General features: G+C 35.0%; 1 protein-coding gene across 1 annotated transcript; it reads left to right on the top strand.

Moving 5' to 3' along the window:
- Positions 1-18,688: 18,688 nt before the first annotated feature.
- Positions 18,689-20,065, top strand: LOC104883417 (uncharacterized). Its single transcript, XM_010667940.4, has one exon. It carries the CDS (start codon positions 18,938-18,940, stop codon positions 19,754-19,756), a length of 819 nt encoding a protein of 272 aa, XP_010666242.2. The 5' UTR covers positions 18,689-18,937; the 3' UTR covers positions 19,757-20,065.
- The last annotated feature ends 395 nt before the right edge of the window (positions 20,066-20,460 follow it).

Consider the following 20,460-nt stretch of genomic DNA (forward strand, 5'->3'; position numbering starts at 1 on the left):
GCGGAGTTTCTTTCTTATCTTTTTCAAAACGTGTGCCACGTGTACGCTTTCTATTGGGCATGCGGTGTCATGCGCTTGACACGTCAGTTGTGTCAGACGCAACTGGCGCAGTGTCGTTCCACCTTTAAATACTCCTAATTTCCCGAATTACTGGGGGTTTTTCATTATTATTTTTACGAATAAGAAAATTCCTTACAAGTACTTACGAACACAAATTCTTTCAAAATACTCATATACTTTCTTTTTATGCCTAACCACTACGTTCTTGGTTCTATAATTGCTCCGCCTAAAAATTGTTGTGCCCCTCAATCTTAACCACAAAGGCATAATCCTGAGGATCCTTGAATAAATTAATTATTTTTATATTGAAGTTAATAACCGTTTCTTTCATAATGTAGATCTTGAATATAAAAATCACGCCTTCATATTTATTCATGCGTTTTGTATATTATCATATGCCTGCCTAATCATTATATGTATATTATATGATTGTCCTAGATGATTTTTATCACCCACCTGTTATTTTTGCTAATCAAATACCTAAAAAAGATTCTAATATTAATCAGGTTAATTTCGACAACCTGCTAGGTTCCCTTTAATATTGATTGTATAATAACTTGTCACTAAATAATAGTCTTTTACGTGTTTCCAAAACCCTAAACTAAATAATTTTAGGGTGTATAAAAATATTATTTGATTATTCTTTGGCATAAAATTTGTAATGAATTTTCTTATTCTCAAACCAGTTCTCAAACCTAATTTTCTTATTCTCTCATCAATCGTTTTATCTCCTTTTTCTCTCTCTCTCTCTCTCCCTCCCTCTCCAACTCTTCTTTCTCTCTTTCTCTCTCTCCAACTCTTCTTTCTCTCTTTCTCTCTCTCCAACTCTTCTCGTTCTCTATAGCTAAGAGTAATTGTTTCCCTACGATATTTTCGTTTTGACTGCGATTTGGAAAGCGAAGAAAAATTTTTCGCCTGCGATAATTTTTGTTTTGATTAATTTTCTCCTGTGATTTGGAAAGCGAAGAGTAATTGTTCTCCAGCGATAATTTTTGTTTTGATTAATTTTCTCCTGCGATTTGGGTTCACACTCGTTGTTTTCGTTTCGCTAAGGGGGAGAAATCGTTCACTTGCGATAAGTGCAAGAGTAAAGCGGAGAGATTCTGTGCGGAGGCATAAACAACAAACAACAAATGAAGATTTTGCTCCTGATTGTAACTATGAACATCGAAGATTTTTTCTCCATATTGTAACTTTTTTTTATCAATTTCTTCTTGTTTTTGTTGATTTTTGATTTTTCATAAAACTTTGAATTTTTTCTTTTTTTTTGTTTACTTAGTTAAAAATTGCGATTTATGAATGTTTAATATATGTTCGGTTTTCTTGTTTTCATTTTTTAGATTTAATTTCTTTTGGTTTATTTTTTTTTCATTCTCAGATCTGGGATTTTCGAAGCGAATTTTTTCCGGTGAAGCCATGAAAACGTCAACGGGATCACAGCGAACCGCGAGCGAGTAATTTATTTCTTTTTTTTTAGATTTTTCTGTAATTTTCTCATTTTGATTTTGTGTAATTTAATTTTCTCCTTTTAGTTTATGTGATCTATGTATTTTTTCTTTTTTGTAATTAGTGTTTGTAAAAAAAACCTCTTCTAGTCGATAAAACACTTCTATTTTTTTAAATTACTGGTTAATTTGTTTGAGTTGAAACACCAGTTGAAATTCCAGTTAGTTTGTTTGATTTACGAGCTGCAATTCATCAGATTTTTTTTTATTAAAAAATAGCAGTTTGCGTCGAATGTGGACTTAATTCCGACGTAAATCACTCTTTAAGGGCCTTGGCAACACTCATCTGCGTCGCATGTTAGCAATGTGCGACGCAGATGAGTCTTGGGTTGTTGTGGCTTGGCGACCTTCCCATCTACGTCACATGGTAGGCAGGGTCCGACGCATATAGTTAGTCACATGCGTCGCATCATTGTCCGACGCAGATATTGTATCCTGATCTCCATTGAGACCTATGCCGACGGACCCATGTCCGACGCAAATGGGTGCCTCGCATCCGATGCAAATCGTCCATTTTGTACTAGTGATAGGAGTACCAGCCATAGTTGGTTGACTAGGAGGTATGTAGGCATATGGCATACTATTGTTGTTTGTAACAAAAGCACCCTCCCTCTGTCCTCCATGTAATGATCCAGGTTGGTGTGTGTTATCACCAACATGTCCACCACCCATGGAAAATGAAGGTTGATGATGTCGTGACACCTGGTGTCAGCCTGGTTCCATTCCCACTGTCATTCCATCACTTCTCCTAAGATTTTAGTGATTACCCTCTCCATAGCTTGTGGGTATTACCCTTGTTTGATGCACATGAGAGGAAGTTTGTGGATCGCTTGAGCTAATTGGATCCCTAGTTTTAGGATGGGCAAAATGTACCCGTGGAAGGTAACCTAGTGGAGGAACTTCTGGCGATGTGCCACAACTTCCCTTGCTCTATTCAACGGATCCTCTTCTAAGGCCTTAATTAGTTTTTCATTTAACTAATAGTATTTTTTCGACTAGTGGTTCTAGGCGAGAAACTACTTCAGTGGCAAGAGACTTAGACATTGTCGTAAAAGTTGCACTGACAGTATCATTGATATCCACAAGGATCCTATTGATTTGGCTAGAGTTAATAACTCTATTTTCTTCGCTTATCCTTTGGAGGATATTAGTGAAGACTCTGGCAGACTCATGGGCTAGAGTCCTGTAGTTATCGTCAAAATTGTTGTCTCTGACTCTAGCTAGCCTCGAATAGTAAATTCTTTACTACCTCCGTGAACTTTCGATCCATTTGCTGTATAATTCCACGACCAGTACTACTTGGAGATGAGTCATCCCTTGATAAGGTCTCTCCAACCAACTCCTCATGACCGTGGTGAATTGGTTCACCATTGTTACCATGCGCACTTGTCTCTAGAGAGATAGGAAAATTAGTTTCCATGTCGTGGAAACTTGATTCACCCTGAGTAACTTCTTTATTCTTATTATAACGTGTTTTCGGCATTAATAAAAATAAATACAATCATTTTTTACAGTTAGTTTTCGAAAATGTGAAGAAGAATTTTCAAAATCTGACTATGAATCTTCTTCTCCCACTGTGGCCGCCAAAAAAACTTGTTGGTGCAAAATTAGTTCGTTGACATTGCGAACAAGTCAACGGACACCCAATAGTTTAGTATTGAATGCCTTGGGAGATTTAATTCATGGAGCTTATCAGTTTAAATTGCATAAAACCTTGCTTTATATACTCTGTTGCAATTTAATTAATGATCAAACTACAACAAATTAATTTCAGGTGAAAAGCAATAAATAGAGTAAACAATAATTAATGATTTTAATTAAAGTATAAAATTTCATACATGCCACAAACTTAAGGATGGATTTTACAACACATAAGGGATAAACCAAGTTGGACAGCTTAAAAAGGAGATATGAATTAAGGTTGTTGCCTCCATAGTTCCTTGCTTCAATTGGACAATTGGAGATCTAATGGCGCTAGAACATAATATATATATATGGAACTAAACTATAACCCTATAAGGGGGTTGTTATGCTAACGCTAAGTTACGCTAAGGCATTAAGAAATGTGGTTGTGATGGATTGTTAGTTTTTTTTTTCCTCTATATTTATAAGGAATCATAACATGTAACTTTTGTATATGGTAGAGATGGAAAATATTTGGATCATGTTTGATTCACACCTTAAACGTGTCCTGGCAACCGCCATCTTCTAACACACGTTTTTTTTCATGTTGAACCACCCTTTCATTGTCTTCTTTTGATTGTTATTCTCTTTGCTGCCTTTGACTTTGATCTCCTGGCAGTTTTGTTGATCCTCCTTTGAGTTTTATTGACTTTGGCCTCTATTGACTTTACTGAATGTGCTTTATACTTATGTTGGGCCCTTATGTTAAAGCATAATTAAAGCTTTTAAGGTTTGATTCAATGAACCACATTAAATGTTACTTGATATTTGAAAATGATAGTAAGAACTTCACAGTTGGTCAATGAACCAAAGATTGAGTTTGGGATGAGGGTACGAATATGACCACGTCTCATATTCGTCTATTATTAGACTTTATTTAATATGATTCATGTTCGAGCTTTATACAAATAAAGAAAAAAGCAATACATTCATGCAATCTAAAAATTATTTTGAGTTAGTTCATTAAACACAAAATACTAGTTTCTGGTAATATATGATTTATGTAATCAAATTACAAGTATCCTAAACCAGTTGTCCAAATTATTTGATTTTAATATTAGAACATTTATAGAGGTCTTGATTAGCAAAAATAAACATGTCTGGTGATGAAGGCGATAAATATATAGCATACATATGGACAAATATATAATGTATAGAAAAGGAGATTTGAAGAAGAACCTACAAGAAGACATGAATTCTTTGAGGATCTACATCATGAAAAGTAAATTGTTAGTGTAATAAGAAATAAGTTGGAATTGACGCTCAAGCTTTTTTCGTTTGCCAGCTGGCCGTCTTGAATATCGATCCGCATGAGGAGTAATCTTGAAGCTTGCAAGGAGATTTATAATGTGTTTATAGTATTTTGGAGAGTATTTAGATAACAGGAATAATTATTTGAGCTTTTCAAATATTGGCTTTAAAAATTACAATTAATTATCATGAATAATTGATTGCACTTACAAAAAGGGTTTGGAATAATAAATAGATTTTAAGTTGTTAGCTCAGCTTTTCAGATTGCTCTTTCTTTAAACTGGACTAATAAGGACGACGGCATGTTTCATCATCGAGTGTTAAATTGGGTAGATCTACACTTTCGTTCCATATTATGGAAATTTTTAAGATTAGGAATAACATTAAATATATATATATATAAATGCACATCTAAAAATGTAACCCATGCATTGCATAAGCTTTTATCCAACTGTGATTCATATTTCATATCTTTTTTTTTTTTTTTGATCCATATGAGCCACGAAAGCAGTACAAAAAAAGAGCGGGAGATTCGAACATCATGATATAGATAAATGTTAATGGTATCCATTGAGTAGAATATCTACTTTTAATAGAACATTAAAGTTAATTATTTATAATGAGTTAGTAATTGAATTACACCATTTATCAAATTCTATTAATAATAATGGAAAAACGTTTGTCCGTCTTAAATTACTCCTTGGAGGATATAACTGATAAGCGGCATGGACACTGTAGACTCATTGCTAGCTAATAGTAAATGTCAGCTATGAACATTAATCATACCCATGAAATTATTCAAGGACTGGGGTCATTTGCTTTGGACAACGACAACAAATTTATGATATTTTTTTAATTAACCCAACAAAACAAGGAAAACTGCCCAGAAAACACTTCACAGTACTTAACTACTGGCTTAATATGATACCCAAAAGATTTACTCCTAAACATGTACCTGTCTTAAGATTCGATCAGAGGCACCTAAATCTTAATAAAAGCCCCTCTTTCACATCCAAAAAAAATGGGGTTTAAACTTTAACATCAAACTTAGAGGGAACTACAGTTGAAATGACAACAAAACCCCTGTATTAAAGAGAACAAAACCTTATAAACTCTATATTAAAAGGTTAATCTAGTAAATTTATCATTTAGGATTTGTTGGAAAATGGGAAAGTCACATGCGGAAGAAATTAACTCTCATGTGATCACATGCTTAAGCTTACACCCATGTTATTAATCTTTGGAAGTAATTAGAGAAAGAGAAATTGATAGAGGAGTCAAACCTATGAATTCCTTATCTCTTTGACTAAAAATTAGATAGTCTTTATCATTAATGTATTATGTGGCCACCCCATTGAATTGCCACCCAAGCTTAAGCTATACTTAAGAGGTCCCTTACTCTCACCTGGTTCCCTTGTCTTTTAGTGAATACTATTATTGGAATAAAGTACAGTTGGTGGTCACTCATTTACCTTCTTTTTTTCCCTAGCTTTTTGGATATATAATTGTCTCCGCCTCCCAAATAATGCTACTTACAAATTTTTGGAGTTGGATGTATAAATTATAATTACGCGGACGTTGCCACACTTGTATAGTTGTATGGGCATTTTTCTTCCAGATTCAAACTTGGCAAACGGATCGATCATATCACATTACGATAAGATTGATTTAGGTTCGGGTTAATATTTAGATCGGTTGATTTGAGTTCTACTTATTGTTGAGTCCTTGAATTCATCTACTTTTTCTATTTCAAAATATAAGGCGTATACGATGTTTGAGGTCGAACTTTGACCATTAATTACTCTCAACTTATGTTGATATGAAATTTTAAAAAATAATATTATTATAGTATTTTTCAAGATGAATCCAATGATATAATTTTTATTTATTATATTATGAGAGATATTTGTGATCAAAACAAATTTTCATAAAACGTGAATGATATTTTGAAACAGAGTGAGTATCAAATATCATTTCGCATCAATCAACCAGTTAAGTACAAATAATTCTTTTAATTGTTAACATGAAAGATACATTATGGTCTTAGAAATGGTACCATTTGAAAGATACATTATGGTACTAGAAAGATACATTATGGTATTACAAATGAATAAATGATACCTTATGATAGAATGAAGAATCTTGGTCAGCAAATAAAGAAAACTATTTATTAAAAATAACTAGCAATTGCAAAATATCTAATACTACTATAAGGTGTTAGATGCGAAATATCGTTTCCCATATATAGACATGATAGAGACTTTCTTGGATGATATTGACCCAACAGGTAACGGGATATATAGCAAAAAACTAGCAATTGCAAAATATCTAATACTACTATAAAATTTTAATATTATTAAAGCATTCATTGAGATGAATTAAATAAGACTCTATTCAGCTATGTTTTTTTCTTATGTATTGAAAAAACATAGAAAATTCTAGGTAATTCTAAATAGTGTCAAGATTTCAAGTAGGAACATTAATAAGAAATCGAGGAAATAATTTTAAAAAAATCAATTATTGATTCTCATAATTTTCATTTGTTGAACAAATAGAATATAAAGTTACATGATTTTATATTATCTGTAAATTAAATGATCTCCCAAAACTACCCATAAAATCAATATTTAATTATTAATACTTATTAGGAGTTAACGTAAGTTCTACTTGACTATACTTCACAATTGAGTCAATAGTTAGTTATGTATAGGAAGTCGCATAATTGGATGCATATTAGCTAATTGTCTTAAAAGTGGAGAAATGATCACTCGATAACAAAATGTCCATTGATAATCGAACTTATTTTATTTAAAAATTTAAAAAAACGATTATTTTCGATATAGTAGATATTAAATTTTCTCTCTTAGGAAATAGATATTTCGAAAGCTAATAAAGTAATACTATTAAATTAGTGATTTTTCTTTCTTCTAGATTATCTTTTCATGTTTCTTCCTCATAAGTTGTCTCTTGCTCCTAAAATAAGGTTTGCCTTCCTCCTAAGCTTTAGCCTACTCAAAGATAATCTCTCATGCCAATTATGAGTTTGCTGATGAGACTCATTTGACCAATTTTCACATGTTTTACTTTGTTCTTGATAAATTTCTCTCTCAATTTGTTCTCTGTATCCCTCTCTCTCCAAATCACCCCAAAAGTTCCATGCAAATCGAAGGTTTGAGAGAACAATAACACTATTCCACAACTCTCAAACATTTATAATTTCAGGCTGCAACATTTTCGACTCTCTCATTTTCTGATTTTTCATCCAATACAATGAAAAACTGACCCGGGAGTGTTCCCAGGAAAGCCCCTGCGACGCTTAAGTCAGTTGAGATTGAGGTAGAGAGAGAAAGTGAGTAAATGTAGAGAGAGATGCTTTGGTTTTTTTAGGTCAGAATTGAATATCTTTGACTGATGAGACAACCCCTATTTATAGAGGATGAGATTTGTGATAAATGAGTGCATTTTAGTCGGCTCCAGCTGGTGGAGGATTATGTTCCCTAGTGTTAGGGGTATTTTAGTAACTTCGTCATAGATGGGTCGATCCAAGAAATGGGCCCAAACAATTACCCCCACGCCAAGTAATCGGAGTAAAAATCTACCATTCTTAGTGCGGCTGATTGGCGGAAGAATAATGTTATTGCCGAGGATGAATGATATGTCTTGAGTTAGCTATGTGGCGCTAGGATTAACCAAGCATGGGGGTTAGGGGGCAACGCCCTGGTGGGGGTTAGGGGTAGCGATGGCAACCTAGTCTGAAACCGACCCTACTCCGCTCTGATCCGAAGGAAAAAATCCTATTCGACTCCGACAAAAAAGTAATCCGACTCCAAATCCGTTTAAAAAATCTGACTCCGAGTCGGAGGAGGGTCGGAGTCGGATCTCATAAAATAATCTGACATCTGAATCCGACTCCGACTTTAATCAACCCTTTTTTCTTATTTATGATTAGAATAAAATGTAATGATTAAATTATTGTATTATAGAAGACTATTCTATTATAATAAAATTGGAAAAAAAAAATAAGTCGGATCGGGTTCGGAGTCGGATGTTCGGATTTTAAGTCAGATGTCCGGATTTTAACTCGGATCGGATTCAGAGTCGGATGTTCGGATTTTAAGTCGGGTCCGAGTCGGATTTTCAGAGTCGGATGTTGGAGTCTGAGTCGAACTCAGATATAAAATTCGACTTCTTCTAGGGTCGGAGTCGGATTGTGCATAATCCGGTCCAAGTCCGACCCGTTGCCATTGCTAGTTAGGGGGCAACGCCCCCGAACATTTTCGAGGTATGCGTTTCCCGAGGAGGGAGATCTCATGAATTTTCGAGTCGGGGTAGATCCCGAGGATAACTTCTTTCACAATACAGACTTCGAGCCAAGTGCCCCAAATACTGAGTGGGTGTGCCGGGTTAGTAGCACATACCGAAATGTTGGCACCCTCGGTGCAACCCTCTTGGAATCAACCTCCGGCCAAGCAGCAGTCGGCCAATGCAAAGGGCGGGGGTGTCTAAACGATCCTGACAACAAAACCTCCGCGGGAGGCCGCGCCAAGCACGCCCGAGAGGGTTAACACGAGGGTGTCCGAGAGTGGTAACGTCGAGGGAGCTCGAGAGGGTTAGCCCTGAGAGAGTCATCCCCCAGGGAGCCCGAGAAGGTCAGCCCCGAGGGTGTCTGAGAGGGGTAGCGTCGAGGGAGCCCGATGGGGTAACCCCGAGGGAGCCCGAGAGGATCAGCCCCGAGGGTGTCCGAGAGGGGTAGTCCCGAGGGTGTCCGAGGGCGTTGCACCGAGGGTGCCCGAGAGGGGTAGCGTCGAGGGAGCCCGAGGAGGTCACCCCGATGGTGTCCGAGAGAGGCAGCCCCGAGGGTGTCCAAGAGGGTTGCACCGAGGGTGCCCGAGAGGGGTAGCGCCGAGGGAGCCCGAGGAGGTCACCCCGAGGGTGTCCGAGAGGGGTTGCATCGAGGGCTTCTTCGCTTGACTCGGGGTGGAATAATGACTCCCATGTTCCTGGAGGAGGGTTCATGACGCTAACCGGCTCCCGAGTAGGTCCAATTAACGATACTTAGCCGTTTTTCGTCTAAGTTAGTAGGACGCTCCTCTTATGACCGAGAAGGTGTGCATGAAGGAATTTCTCGACTCGGAGGGGCTAACGAACCCCATTTTTCCCGGGAAATTTCACGACGTCACTCGGATCCCGAGTAGGTCCAATTAACAATACTTAGCCGTTTTTCGGTTAAGTTGCTAAGACGCTCCTCTTATAACCGAGGAGGTGCGCATGAAGGAGTTTCTCGACTCAGAGTGGCTAATGATCCCCATGTTTCCCGAGGAGGTTTGACGACACCACTCGGATCCGGAGTAGGTCCAATTAACAATACTTAGCCGTTTTTCGGCTAAGTTGCTAGGATGCTCCTCTTATGACCGAGGAGGTGCGCATGAAGGATTTTCTCGACTCGGAGTGGACAATGAGCCCCATGTTTCCCGAGGAGGGCTCACGACGCTACTCGGATCTTGAGTAGGTCCAATTAAGATTACTTAGCCGTTTTTCGGCTAAGTTAATAGTACGCTCCTCTTTTGCCTCCTACGCGGTGCCAATGAAGGAGTTTCTGGACTCGGGGGGGTATAGAGCCCCATATTTCCTGAGGAGGTCTCATGATGCTACTCGGATCCCGAGTAGGTCCAATTAATGATACTTAGCCATTTTTCGGCTAAGTTGGTAGGGTACTCCTGGCATGGCCGAGGAAGTACCACGAGATATATGCTCGACTCGGAGGGATAACGATTCCCTTGCTTCTCGAGGAGGTTGATTTGTTTGCACTTAGCTGTTTCGCTAAGTGATAGGGTACTCCTAGCATGGCCAAGGAGGTACTGGGATATATATGCTCGACTCGAGGGGGGGGGGGCTAATGAGCCCCATGTTTCCCAAGGAGGTTTCACGACGCTACTCGGATCCCGAGTAGGTCCAATTGTCGATACTTAGCCGTTTTTTGGCTAAGTTGCTAGGGTACTCCTCGCATAGCCGAGGAGGTACCGCGAGATATGTGCTCGACTCGGAGGATTAATGATTCCCTTGCTTCCCGAGGAGGTTGATTTGTTTGCATTTAGCTATTTTCGCTAAGTGATAGGGTAAACCTGGCATGGCCGAGGAGGTACCGCGAGATATATGCTCGACTCGGGGGAGGGGGGGCTAATGAGCCCCATGTTTCCCGAGGAGGTTTCACGATGCTACTCGGATCCTGAGTAGGTCCAATTGTCGATACTTAGCCGTTTTTCGCCTAAGTTGCTAGGGTACTCCTGGCATGGCAGAGGAGGTACCGCGAGATATGTGCTCGACTCGGGGAGATAATGAGCCCCATGTTTCCCGAGGAGGTTGATTTGTTTGGTCAGTGATAGGCTCCTCGCGACCGAGGGGATGCCCTTAGAGAAGTTCTTGACTCGGGGGGCTAATGAAAAGTGAAAACCATCATACCTCCATCGAGTGTATTTATTGGACGAACTGATGGGTTCAAGGAATTAGCCCCGCGCTGGATGAATGGATAGGGCAGCCTCATTCCTTGACAAAGCGGTTGTCCAGCAAAACCTAAGAAAGATTCCTGGTATGGAGTACCATGTCGGTCCTAGGAGGGGAAAGGGTTCGAGATTGCACCTTCTTTCTAGGTGTCCTGATGTGCGAGATCCCCAGATGTTATGTTTTCCGAGGCCGACCTAGCTAGGTGAGCCTCATGGGAGAACCGAGATGACATTCCCGAGTGTGACGAAGCCCCAAATTTCTCGAGCAGTGGACACAACGTTGTCTATTTGATCTTGCTACACTGAATTAGACCCTCAAGTCACCCGAGTTGAGGAGAAGGAGGCCCATTTTTTCCAAGGGGTACATGTAACACCCCCAAATTACTCGCTTTTAAATAAATAATTTAGTAAATAATATTTGAGTAATTTAGGAGTATTACCGTCACGTGACTAACACGCTTTCGGCAACCAACTACTAACTAACAAATAACTTGCAGCGGAAGACTTAACCAGAATTAATAATACTTCTTTATTAATAAAAATAAATATTGTCTCAAAACTCAATAGAAATGAAACACTCTAATCTAGGTGAAGATCCCCTTCCTAGTTTGCTCCCATGCACATCCAAAATTTACCTGCAAATCTGCTTACCAAAAAGGTAAACAGGGCAAAGCCAAATAGGAAAAAGGAAATACGCATCAGTATAAAACTGAGTGCGAAATGTACTAGATAAGTTACACATTTGTTTGTTCATAACAATTTTTCGTTTCGAAAACTCCATCGCCAATAATTCAAGAATAACTCTTTAAAAATTAACTATTTTCAAACACTTAATAATAATTCAAGAATAAACTTTTAAGAACAAACTCTTTCCAAACACTTGAATAATAATTCAAGAATAACCTTTTAAGAACAAACTCTTTCCAAACACTTGAATAATAATTCAAGAATAACCTTTAAGAACAAACTTTTCCAACACTTGATAATATTCAAGAATAACTTTTAAGAACAAACTCTTTCCAAACAACTTGGATTAAAAATAATCCTGAAAACAATTCCTCTTCTTATCTCCCCTTCTATTTTGCTAAGTGTGCACACCCCCAAGCTAGTCATCCCATCACGGAGCTATATCAAGGGTAACTATAATTGCCAACAAGTGGACTTTGAATATCTTGATATTAATCAAGCGGAAATAATAATAATATGACTTGTAAGTCATGAATAAACCTCCTTTCCTCATAAAAAACTTTTTGAACATTCAAAGTTCATAAAAACCAATCAACCTTTCTTGTAAAATTAATTTAATTTTCCAAAAAGGATAACAAAACTTCATATAAAAATGATTGATAAAATCATTCTTCTTTTCACTTCAAGAGTGAATAATAAATATTGTAACCATTTTAATAAACCAATTTTAAACCAATCCAACCAATAAATCAATAAACAACTTTATCAATAAAACCAATTTCAAAAGATCTACTACATAACGTACCTTGATCTTGCACAAAAAGTATAATAGTATCTTCACTTATTCTTATACTTGAGTTTTCTCATAACCAACCAATAAGTAATTTACCACATGAATTTAAACATGAATGACCTATCATGAGCATAATATTTTTGAGTAAGAAATATGAAAATATTTATTTTAAAACCAAAGGAAATTGAAACTTGAATAAGAAATATAAAACTAGAATAGATAGGAAGAGAAAGAAGAACTTTGAAGTAAGAAAGTATGGATTCTTCAAAGTTTTTGTGTGAAAATAATGGCTTAAGGTATGGGCTATTTATAGGAGTAGAATAGGTAGTACTTAATTTCAAAAATTAAATAGTTTGTAACCTTCACCATAAATTAGGAGATTAAACCAAGATTTGTAACCTCCATCATAAATTTGGAAGTTATAGGAAAACAAAACTCCTCCAATCACAATAAATCCCGTAGGAATATATGGCCCCTAAAAAAAAAATTTTTTTTTTTGGTTTTCTAAAATTTTTTTTGACTAGGATTTAATACCAAATGCTTAACAAATCCAATTTTGGCTATTTCCGCCAAAATAATTAAAGATCATTGAAAATACTAAAATACCCTTTGCTTAAAATATTTATTTTAGAAAATAAATATTTAATTATTTAAATAAATACTAAAAATATGGGGTAATACAGTATATATGTGTAGCTACCGAGCCAAGCTAGGCAACAGACTAGATAGGAGGGGGACCGAGGTGTTGAGCCCCCTGGCAAGGCTGAGAAGGGTAATGCACGACCTCGGGGCTGGGTTAATGAGCCCTCCATGATGGTTCCGAGTTGGGTGTTGAGCCCCCTAGCAAGCCCGAGAAGGACAATGCACCAGCTCGGGGGCCAATGAGCCCTCCATAGTAATCCCGAGTTGGGTGTTGAGATGCTCAAGATAAGCATTGAGCTCCTTGTTTAGGCCGAGAAGGGTAATGCACCACCTCGGGGGCCAATGAGCCTTCCGTAGTATTCTCGAGTTGGTTGTTGAGATACTCAGGCTAAGCATTGAGCTCCTTGTTTAGGCTGAGAAGGGTAATGCACCACCTCGGGGGCCAATGAGCCCTCCGTAGTATTTCCGAGTTAGGTGTTGAGATACTCGGGCTAAGCATTGAGCTCCTTGTTTAAGCCGAGAAGGGTGATGCACCACCTCGGGGGCCAATGAGCCATCCGTAGTATTCCCGAGTTGGTTGTTGAGATACTCAGGCTAAGCATTGAGCCCCTTGTTTAGGCCGAGAAGGGTAATGCACCACCTCGGGGGCCAATGAGCTCTCCATAGTAATCCCGAGGAGGTCTCTTTTGTCGAAACGACGCTACTCGAATGCCAAGTAGATCCTAATAAGCGTTACTTAGCTATTTTTTGCTAAGCTGGTTGGGCACTCCTCTCACAACCGAGAGGGTGCCATTAGAGATATTCTCGACTCGGTGGGCTAATGAGCCTTTGCCTCCCGAGCATCCTCCTTTCCACTTTGAGTGGAGTTAAACAGGCTTGAAGATGAGGACCTTAGTTGAGTTGCGGCTTGTCGGATAGGAGCTCTTGAATACTTCGTTGAATGTCTAGTTGAGCTGATCGTATCCTCTCTGGGTTAGTCGCACTGACGCGGGTGGATTTAGAGGAAATTAGTTATGGAGTTGAGGTTGTTCTGCTCATCCCGAGAGGTAGATCACTCATCTTCCTAATGAGTTGGTTTCACACTGGGTGTGGTATGACGACAGGATGAGATCTCTTCGATCCAAGTGAAGCCTTTGTCTTCCTTCAGTCGAGTGCCATGTTGCTCTCGGTATGTGACTTTGAGATGTAGCATCCTCACAGACGGCGCCAAATGGTTTCTGCCTAGAAACTGTCAAAAGTAAGTGTAGTGTTGAGAGTCTTGAAATCCTAAGAAGGCCGGAAGAGCCGAGGAGGAGCTCCCCGATAATCCTGCAAAATACAATGAAAAACTGGCCCAGGGGTGTTCCCAGAAAAACCCCTCCGACGCTCAAGTAAGTTGAGATTGAGGTAGAGAGAGAAACTGAGTAAATGTATGTAGAGAGAGATGCTCTGGTTTTTTAAGGTGAGAATTGAATACCTTTGTCTGATGAGACAAACCCTATTTATAGAGGATGAGATCTGTTATAAATGAGGGCATTTTAGTCGGCTTTAGCTGGTGGAGGATTATGTTCCCTAGTGTTAGGGGTATTTTAGTAACTTTGTCGTAGATGGGCCGATCCAAAAAATGGTCCCAAACAGTTATCATAAAAGCTAATCTAAGAAGTCATTATGATTCTGAGAGTATAAATCTAGAGCCAATACTTTAAGTTGAGTAAATACTCAACAAAAATTAAGTCAAAAACGAATGGTGGGAATACATGATTTACTTAACAGGGAAAAAATGTTTTTAAGGAGTTATTAATACTAATTCTAAATCTAACATGGATTTTTTTAGAAAAGACGGAGACAAAAACAAATAACTGACATTTTGCAAGAGATTATCACTAATTCTAAATAAAATAGGTTTTCATAAAAGATAAACATGAAAACCGACAAAAATAGTAAATGATAGTTTCATTTATACGTTACTTTTAGTTGACTCGTGATTTTTTGTTCTTTATTTCTTATTTTTTTTATATTTAATTTCTAATACAAATAATAATATGTTACAACATGCATCTTAAATATATATTAAGAAATTGTATGGAAGTGTCTTTTTTTCACAAAATTTTGAATATATATTGTAAATAAATCTCATCTTAATGTAGTTTCTAAAGGTACAAAATTATAAATCTTTTGAATATATACTAAAGTTATAATCGATTTACAATACTTAACTATTTCATTTTACATCAATCTCTGTTTCTTCTTACTCTAAACTTTGTATATGTATTTTCTTAATTTGGATTTTTTTATTTAAGATATATAATAAATGGATCTTATTTTATGGTACTTTCTAATGGTACACAAATTATAAGTTTTTGAAATATATATTAAAAGTTATAGTCGATTTACATTACTTACATATATCATTGTAGACCCTCTATTTATTCTTATCCTAAGCTCTACATATGTATTTTTTATTAATATATATTAATTTTTTTCGACATAATCTTAAATTTTTGAATATTCAAACTTCCGACGATGGTAAAAATTTTACGATCCTTAGTCTCTTTCAATATACAGTATTTTAACTTGATATAGAGTTTTATATCTTATATTATATTAAAGTGCTTAGATATTATTTGAAAAGAACTTTAGTTCCAATTTATTGATTTCTAAACAAATATAGTTGATAATATAAAGAAGAATCTCCATTGACAACAACGTATAACAAAGTGTCAAATGTCGAGATATCGTACTCTGGTTATATTTGTTATTATATCCAATAAAATTTAATACTATACAGAATATATATGATATGTATGTTATCTTATGTATCTTCTTATACATCTATTTTTTAAGGAAAACTTCTTATTCATCTTCTAATTCTTATAGCAATATATATAATTTGTAGAAAAGTTGGCTAGAAAGGGTTCTTATACATCCCTACTTCTAATTGTAGTAGGTTAATTACTTTAATATGTTAATATAGTAAATATTTCTTAATTCTTATTCATTATTTATTATAAAGTTTGAAATATAGATATTATAAATGGATGTTGTTTTAAAGTACTTTTTAAATACTTTTCAACTGTACAAAAATTATATTTTTTGAAATATATAATAAAAGTTATAACTAATTTGATATACAAAAGTATTTCGTTTTAAACGAAACTCTATTTCTTCTTATCCTAAACTCTCTATATATATTTTTATTAATTTGGGACTTTTTATACTTTTAACAATAATGACATTGCACTTCATAAGCATGACATAAATATCGTTTGATAAGGACGTCAAATGTCATGAACTCGTGCACTGATTTTTGTGCTCCACTTTATATATTAGTTATATGATATATATATACAGGTAAATGCCCGTTCTCTTTGTGGAGAAGATGTAGACTTCTGAAATTTTCAAATTCCTATTTGATCGTACTTTTTGTTCGACATACAACAACAAACTTTATAATATAATATGTTATTATCTGATTTTTCTATATGTATATTATCTATACGTTACTTTAATATGTTATTATAGTAAATATTTTTCCTTATACATCATTTTCTTTAGGAAAACTTATTATACATTTTCTAATTCTAACAAATAGGATTGTAGAAAAGTTGGAGAACACATCCCTAATTCTAATTGCAATAGGTTAATTTAACATGTTACAGTAGTAGTATTTATTCTTATACGTTACCCTAATTTAGATTTGAAAAATATTATAAATGGATCTTGTTTTAGAGTATTATTTGAATACTTTTCAGTGGTACAAAAATTATAAATTTTTGAAATATATGTTCAAAGATATAATTGATTTACTATACTTAAGTATTTAAGTGTAAACCAAACTCTATTTCTTGTTATCCTAAACTTTATATATGTATTTTTATCAATTTAGGACTATCTTTCTTTTCAAAAAATAATGACACGACACTTAATAAGCGCAACAAATGGCATCTAATAAGGTCACCAAATTGTCGCAATTTCCTGAGCTGACTTTTGAACTCCACTTTTTTCCACTTTGTATATTAATTATATGAGCTGACTTTTGGACTCCACTTTTTTAGTGTTTCTTTTTGATATATATATATATATATATATATATATATATATATATATATATATTATATATATATATATATAATATATATATTATATATATATATATATATATATATATATATATATATATATGTTGCACACTTTACTTATAGCTTAACTATTATTATATTTATCGAAAAGAAACACTAAAAAAATATCTTATCATTCATCTAATTAAATATATTTTCGTGAGTTGTAAAACTATATTATAGATGGTTCTCATTTTGAAGCATATTTCAAGCACTCTCTAATTGTAAGAAATGATAACATTTTGAATTAGGTAGCAAAAGTTATATTCAATTTACATAATATAATAATTTAGGTTGTTTATTCAAAACTAAACGTAAATTTCTCCCTATTCAAAACTCCTTTTATATATTTAAATATGTGTAGAACTCTATTTTTTATTATATTTAAAATAAAAATTAATGACATGACGATCCTACATGGTACTCTTTATTCATAAGTTGTAGAATTGTATTGTATATATATATCTTAATTCGATGCATATTTCGAGCACTATCCAATGTTACAAAAATTATATTATTCCGAATTATGTAGCCAACGTTGTACACAAATTATATAATATAATAATTTAAGTTGTTCATTCAGCACAAAACTCTATTTCGCTTATCCAAAGCTCCATTCAAATCTATGTAGAACTCTATTTTGGTAAAAAAAATAAAAAAATAAAAATAAAGATTGATGACATAACAATCCTACGTAGCGCGTTCTATTCATAAGTTGTAGAACTATATTGTATATGGATCTTATTTCAATATTTCGAGCACTATCCAATGGTACAAATAAAATTATAATATTCCAAATTACGTAGCAAAAGTTATACACAAATTATAATATCATGATTTACGTTGTTCATTCAACACAATACTCTAATTTCACTTATCCAAAGGCCGTTATATGTTTTTAAATCTATGAAAAACTCTATTTTTGTAATAAAAGAAAAATAAAATTGATGACATGACAACCTTATGTGGCGCGCTCTATATACTCCCGAAAAATTTCTCCTATTTATATATATATATATATATTAATGTAACTAGCCCTACCGTAATAGAAATATGCATGGCAAAAGTGCATTATGAGAAACATTGTTAACGAAAGGTAAATTCTTATTTAAAGAAAAGTAAAGAAGAAATCCATCCTCAAAAATTATCCTATTGGATTTTGTGGGTCAAATTTATAAACCTTGTAAGATATTTTTACCTTAAATTTTCACTAATATACCTTAAATTTTCACTAATATACATATCAAAACATTATGTTTTTACTCTTACTAATACATAGTGTTTAAATATATTAATGATCAAAATCGTGTAACAAAAACTGTAAAATTCAAATAAAACAATTATGTAAAAAGTGACATAGTGTTAAAAATAAATCTTCGATAAAGGAAAAAAAAAAAAAAAAAGGCAGAACATCACTTGTCTTTTAGCATCCAAGTGTGTCCATGTGCAGTTCTGTTCCCATATAGTTAAACAGAATCTTAACTCATTTGTTTCGACCTTACAAGATCACCTAAAGTTTTTTAACACACTCTTAAATCACAACTTAAACAAAACTAAACCAAAAAACACCCAAAAAAACCATCTTCTTTCAATCTTGCCTTTATTATAAACTTGGAAAACAAAAAACTACCTTCACCCACCAGTAATCACCCTTTCCTCTCTCTTTTTCACACACTTTCTGTTTTCTCTCTAAACAAAAACTTAAACAAAAACATAAAAATGGTGTCCCCTGAAAGAAGTAGATCAATGGGGGAAACAACAACAACAATAACAACAATGGCAAGTCCAAGGATCTCATTTTCAGCAGATTTTTTAGATGATGACAGTTTCATCTCTATAAGCCCAGGTTCATCGCTAGACAAAGACGAGGTGATCGATTTCGAGCGAGAAATGGTTAAAAATGGCGCAGATTTTGAGTTCTTATCAAGCAAGAACAGTGTAGATGGAAGTCAAGCAATGCTGACAGCAGATGAACTTTTCTTTGAAGGGAAACTTTTACCCTACTGGCAAATCAACCATGCAGCTGAAAAGCTCAAGAAAATCAACCTCAAATCTTCAGGAGATCTAGACAAAAGCAATGACAATGCAAATAAGTCGAAAAGAGATCAACAGGTGAACAATAATAATAATGTTAATGCAAGTGGTATTGTTCTAGGGAGAGAACAACAAGAACCAAGGATATGGTTTGTTGATGATGACCCATCACCAAGACCACCAAAATGTACTGTTTTATGGAAAGAGTTGTTAAGATTGAAGAAACAAAGATCATCAACTTTGTCTCCGTCGTCGTCATCGTCATCATCATCATCTTCTTCAAGCTCTCTAGGTGATGCTGCTGCAATAGAAGAGAAAGAAAAAGAGGGAAATATGAGTACTAGGGAGAAACATATTAGAAGGATTAAAAAGGGTTTAGAAAGAACTAAGTCAGCTACTTATAGAATTAGACCTATGGTTAATGTACCCATTTGCACTCAGACTGGGAAAAGCAGCTCATTACCTCCTCTATTTCCTCTCAAGAAAAACAAGCTTGATAGGTAAAAATGGGATTTTTCTTCTTCTTTTTTTTCAGCTTTTTTATTTTATTTTTGTATTATTATTTTGTATTTTTTTGAGTTTAATTGTCAAATCTCAAATCAGTTGGTGAATCAGTAGGATTCTTGATTAAATTATGTTGATGAACTGTCCCTTTTTAAATTTTCTGACCCCCACTCTTCCCCATCCTCTTCCACTCCCTTTTTTTTCTCCTTTTTGGAGGTATATTATTTTCTTTTCCCTTTTCTTTAATTCATGTTTTTCAGGAAATTTGGTTTTAGTGGATCTGAATATGAGTGTATCATTTACCATGTACATTGACTGACATTGTCTGTGTTGGATGGTATTCACAATTAATGATGTATTGATTACTAGATGTCATCCATTCATTGCAACTGCATTTGATGTGCTTGACTAGAGGTCCAAATGAAAATATGAATCTCAGGATTTAGTTTGAATTTCTAATCAATCTCCTCTTCCCAATATTTGGAGGGAAGTCAAAACAGAAAAAAAAATACTAATTTCGTTCATTTGGGAAATGTTTGCTTGATATTAAGTTACCATTTCTTGGAAGAAAGCAAAATACACAGAAAAAAATATATGAAATTGATAAGGTAGTACATTATTGATTAGATAAACTACTATTTTCGTGCATATTTTTTATTGTGAGAGACCAGAGTTTTTCATAACCGTTACGAATATATCTTTAT

Source organism: Beta vulgaris, chromosome 3 (assembly GCF_026745355.1).
Source record: "Beta vulgaris subsp. vulgaris cultivar EL10 chromosome 3, EL10.2, whole genome shotgun sequence".
In the NCBI taxonomy this organism is placed as follows: domain Eukaryota; kingdom Viridiplantae; phylum Streptophyta; class Magnoliopsida; order Caryophyllales; family Amaranthaceae; genus Beta; species Beta vulgaris.

Bases quoted from the DNA above. Each gene is read 5' to 3' on its own strand.
- LOC104883417 (XM_010667940.4), top strand. From the start codon at position 18,938: ATGGTGTCCCCTGAAAGAAGTAGATCAATGGGGGAAACAACAACAACA.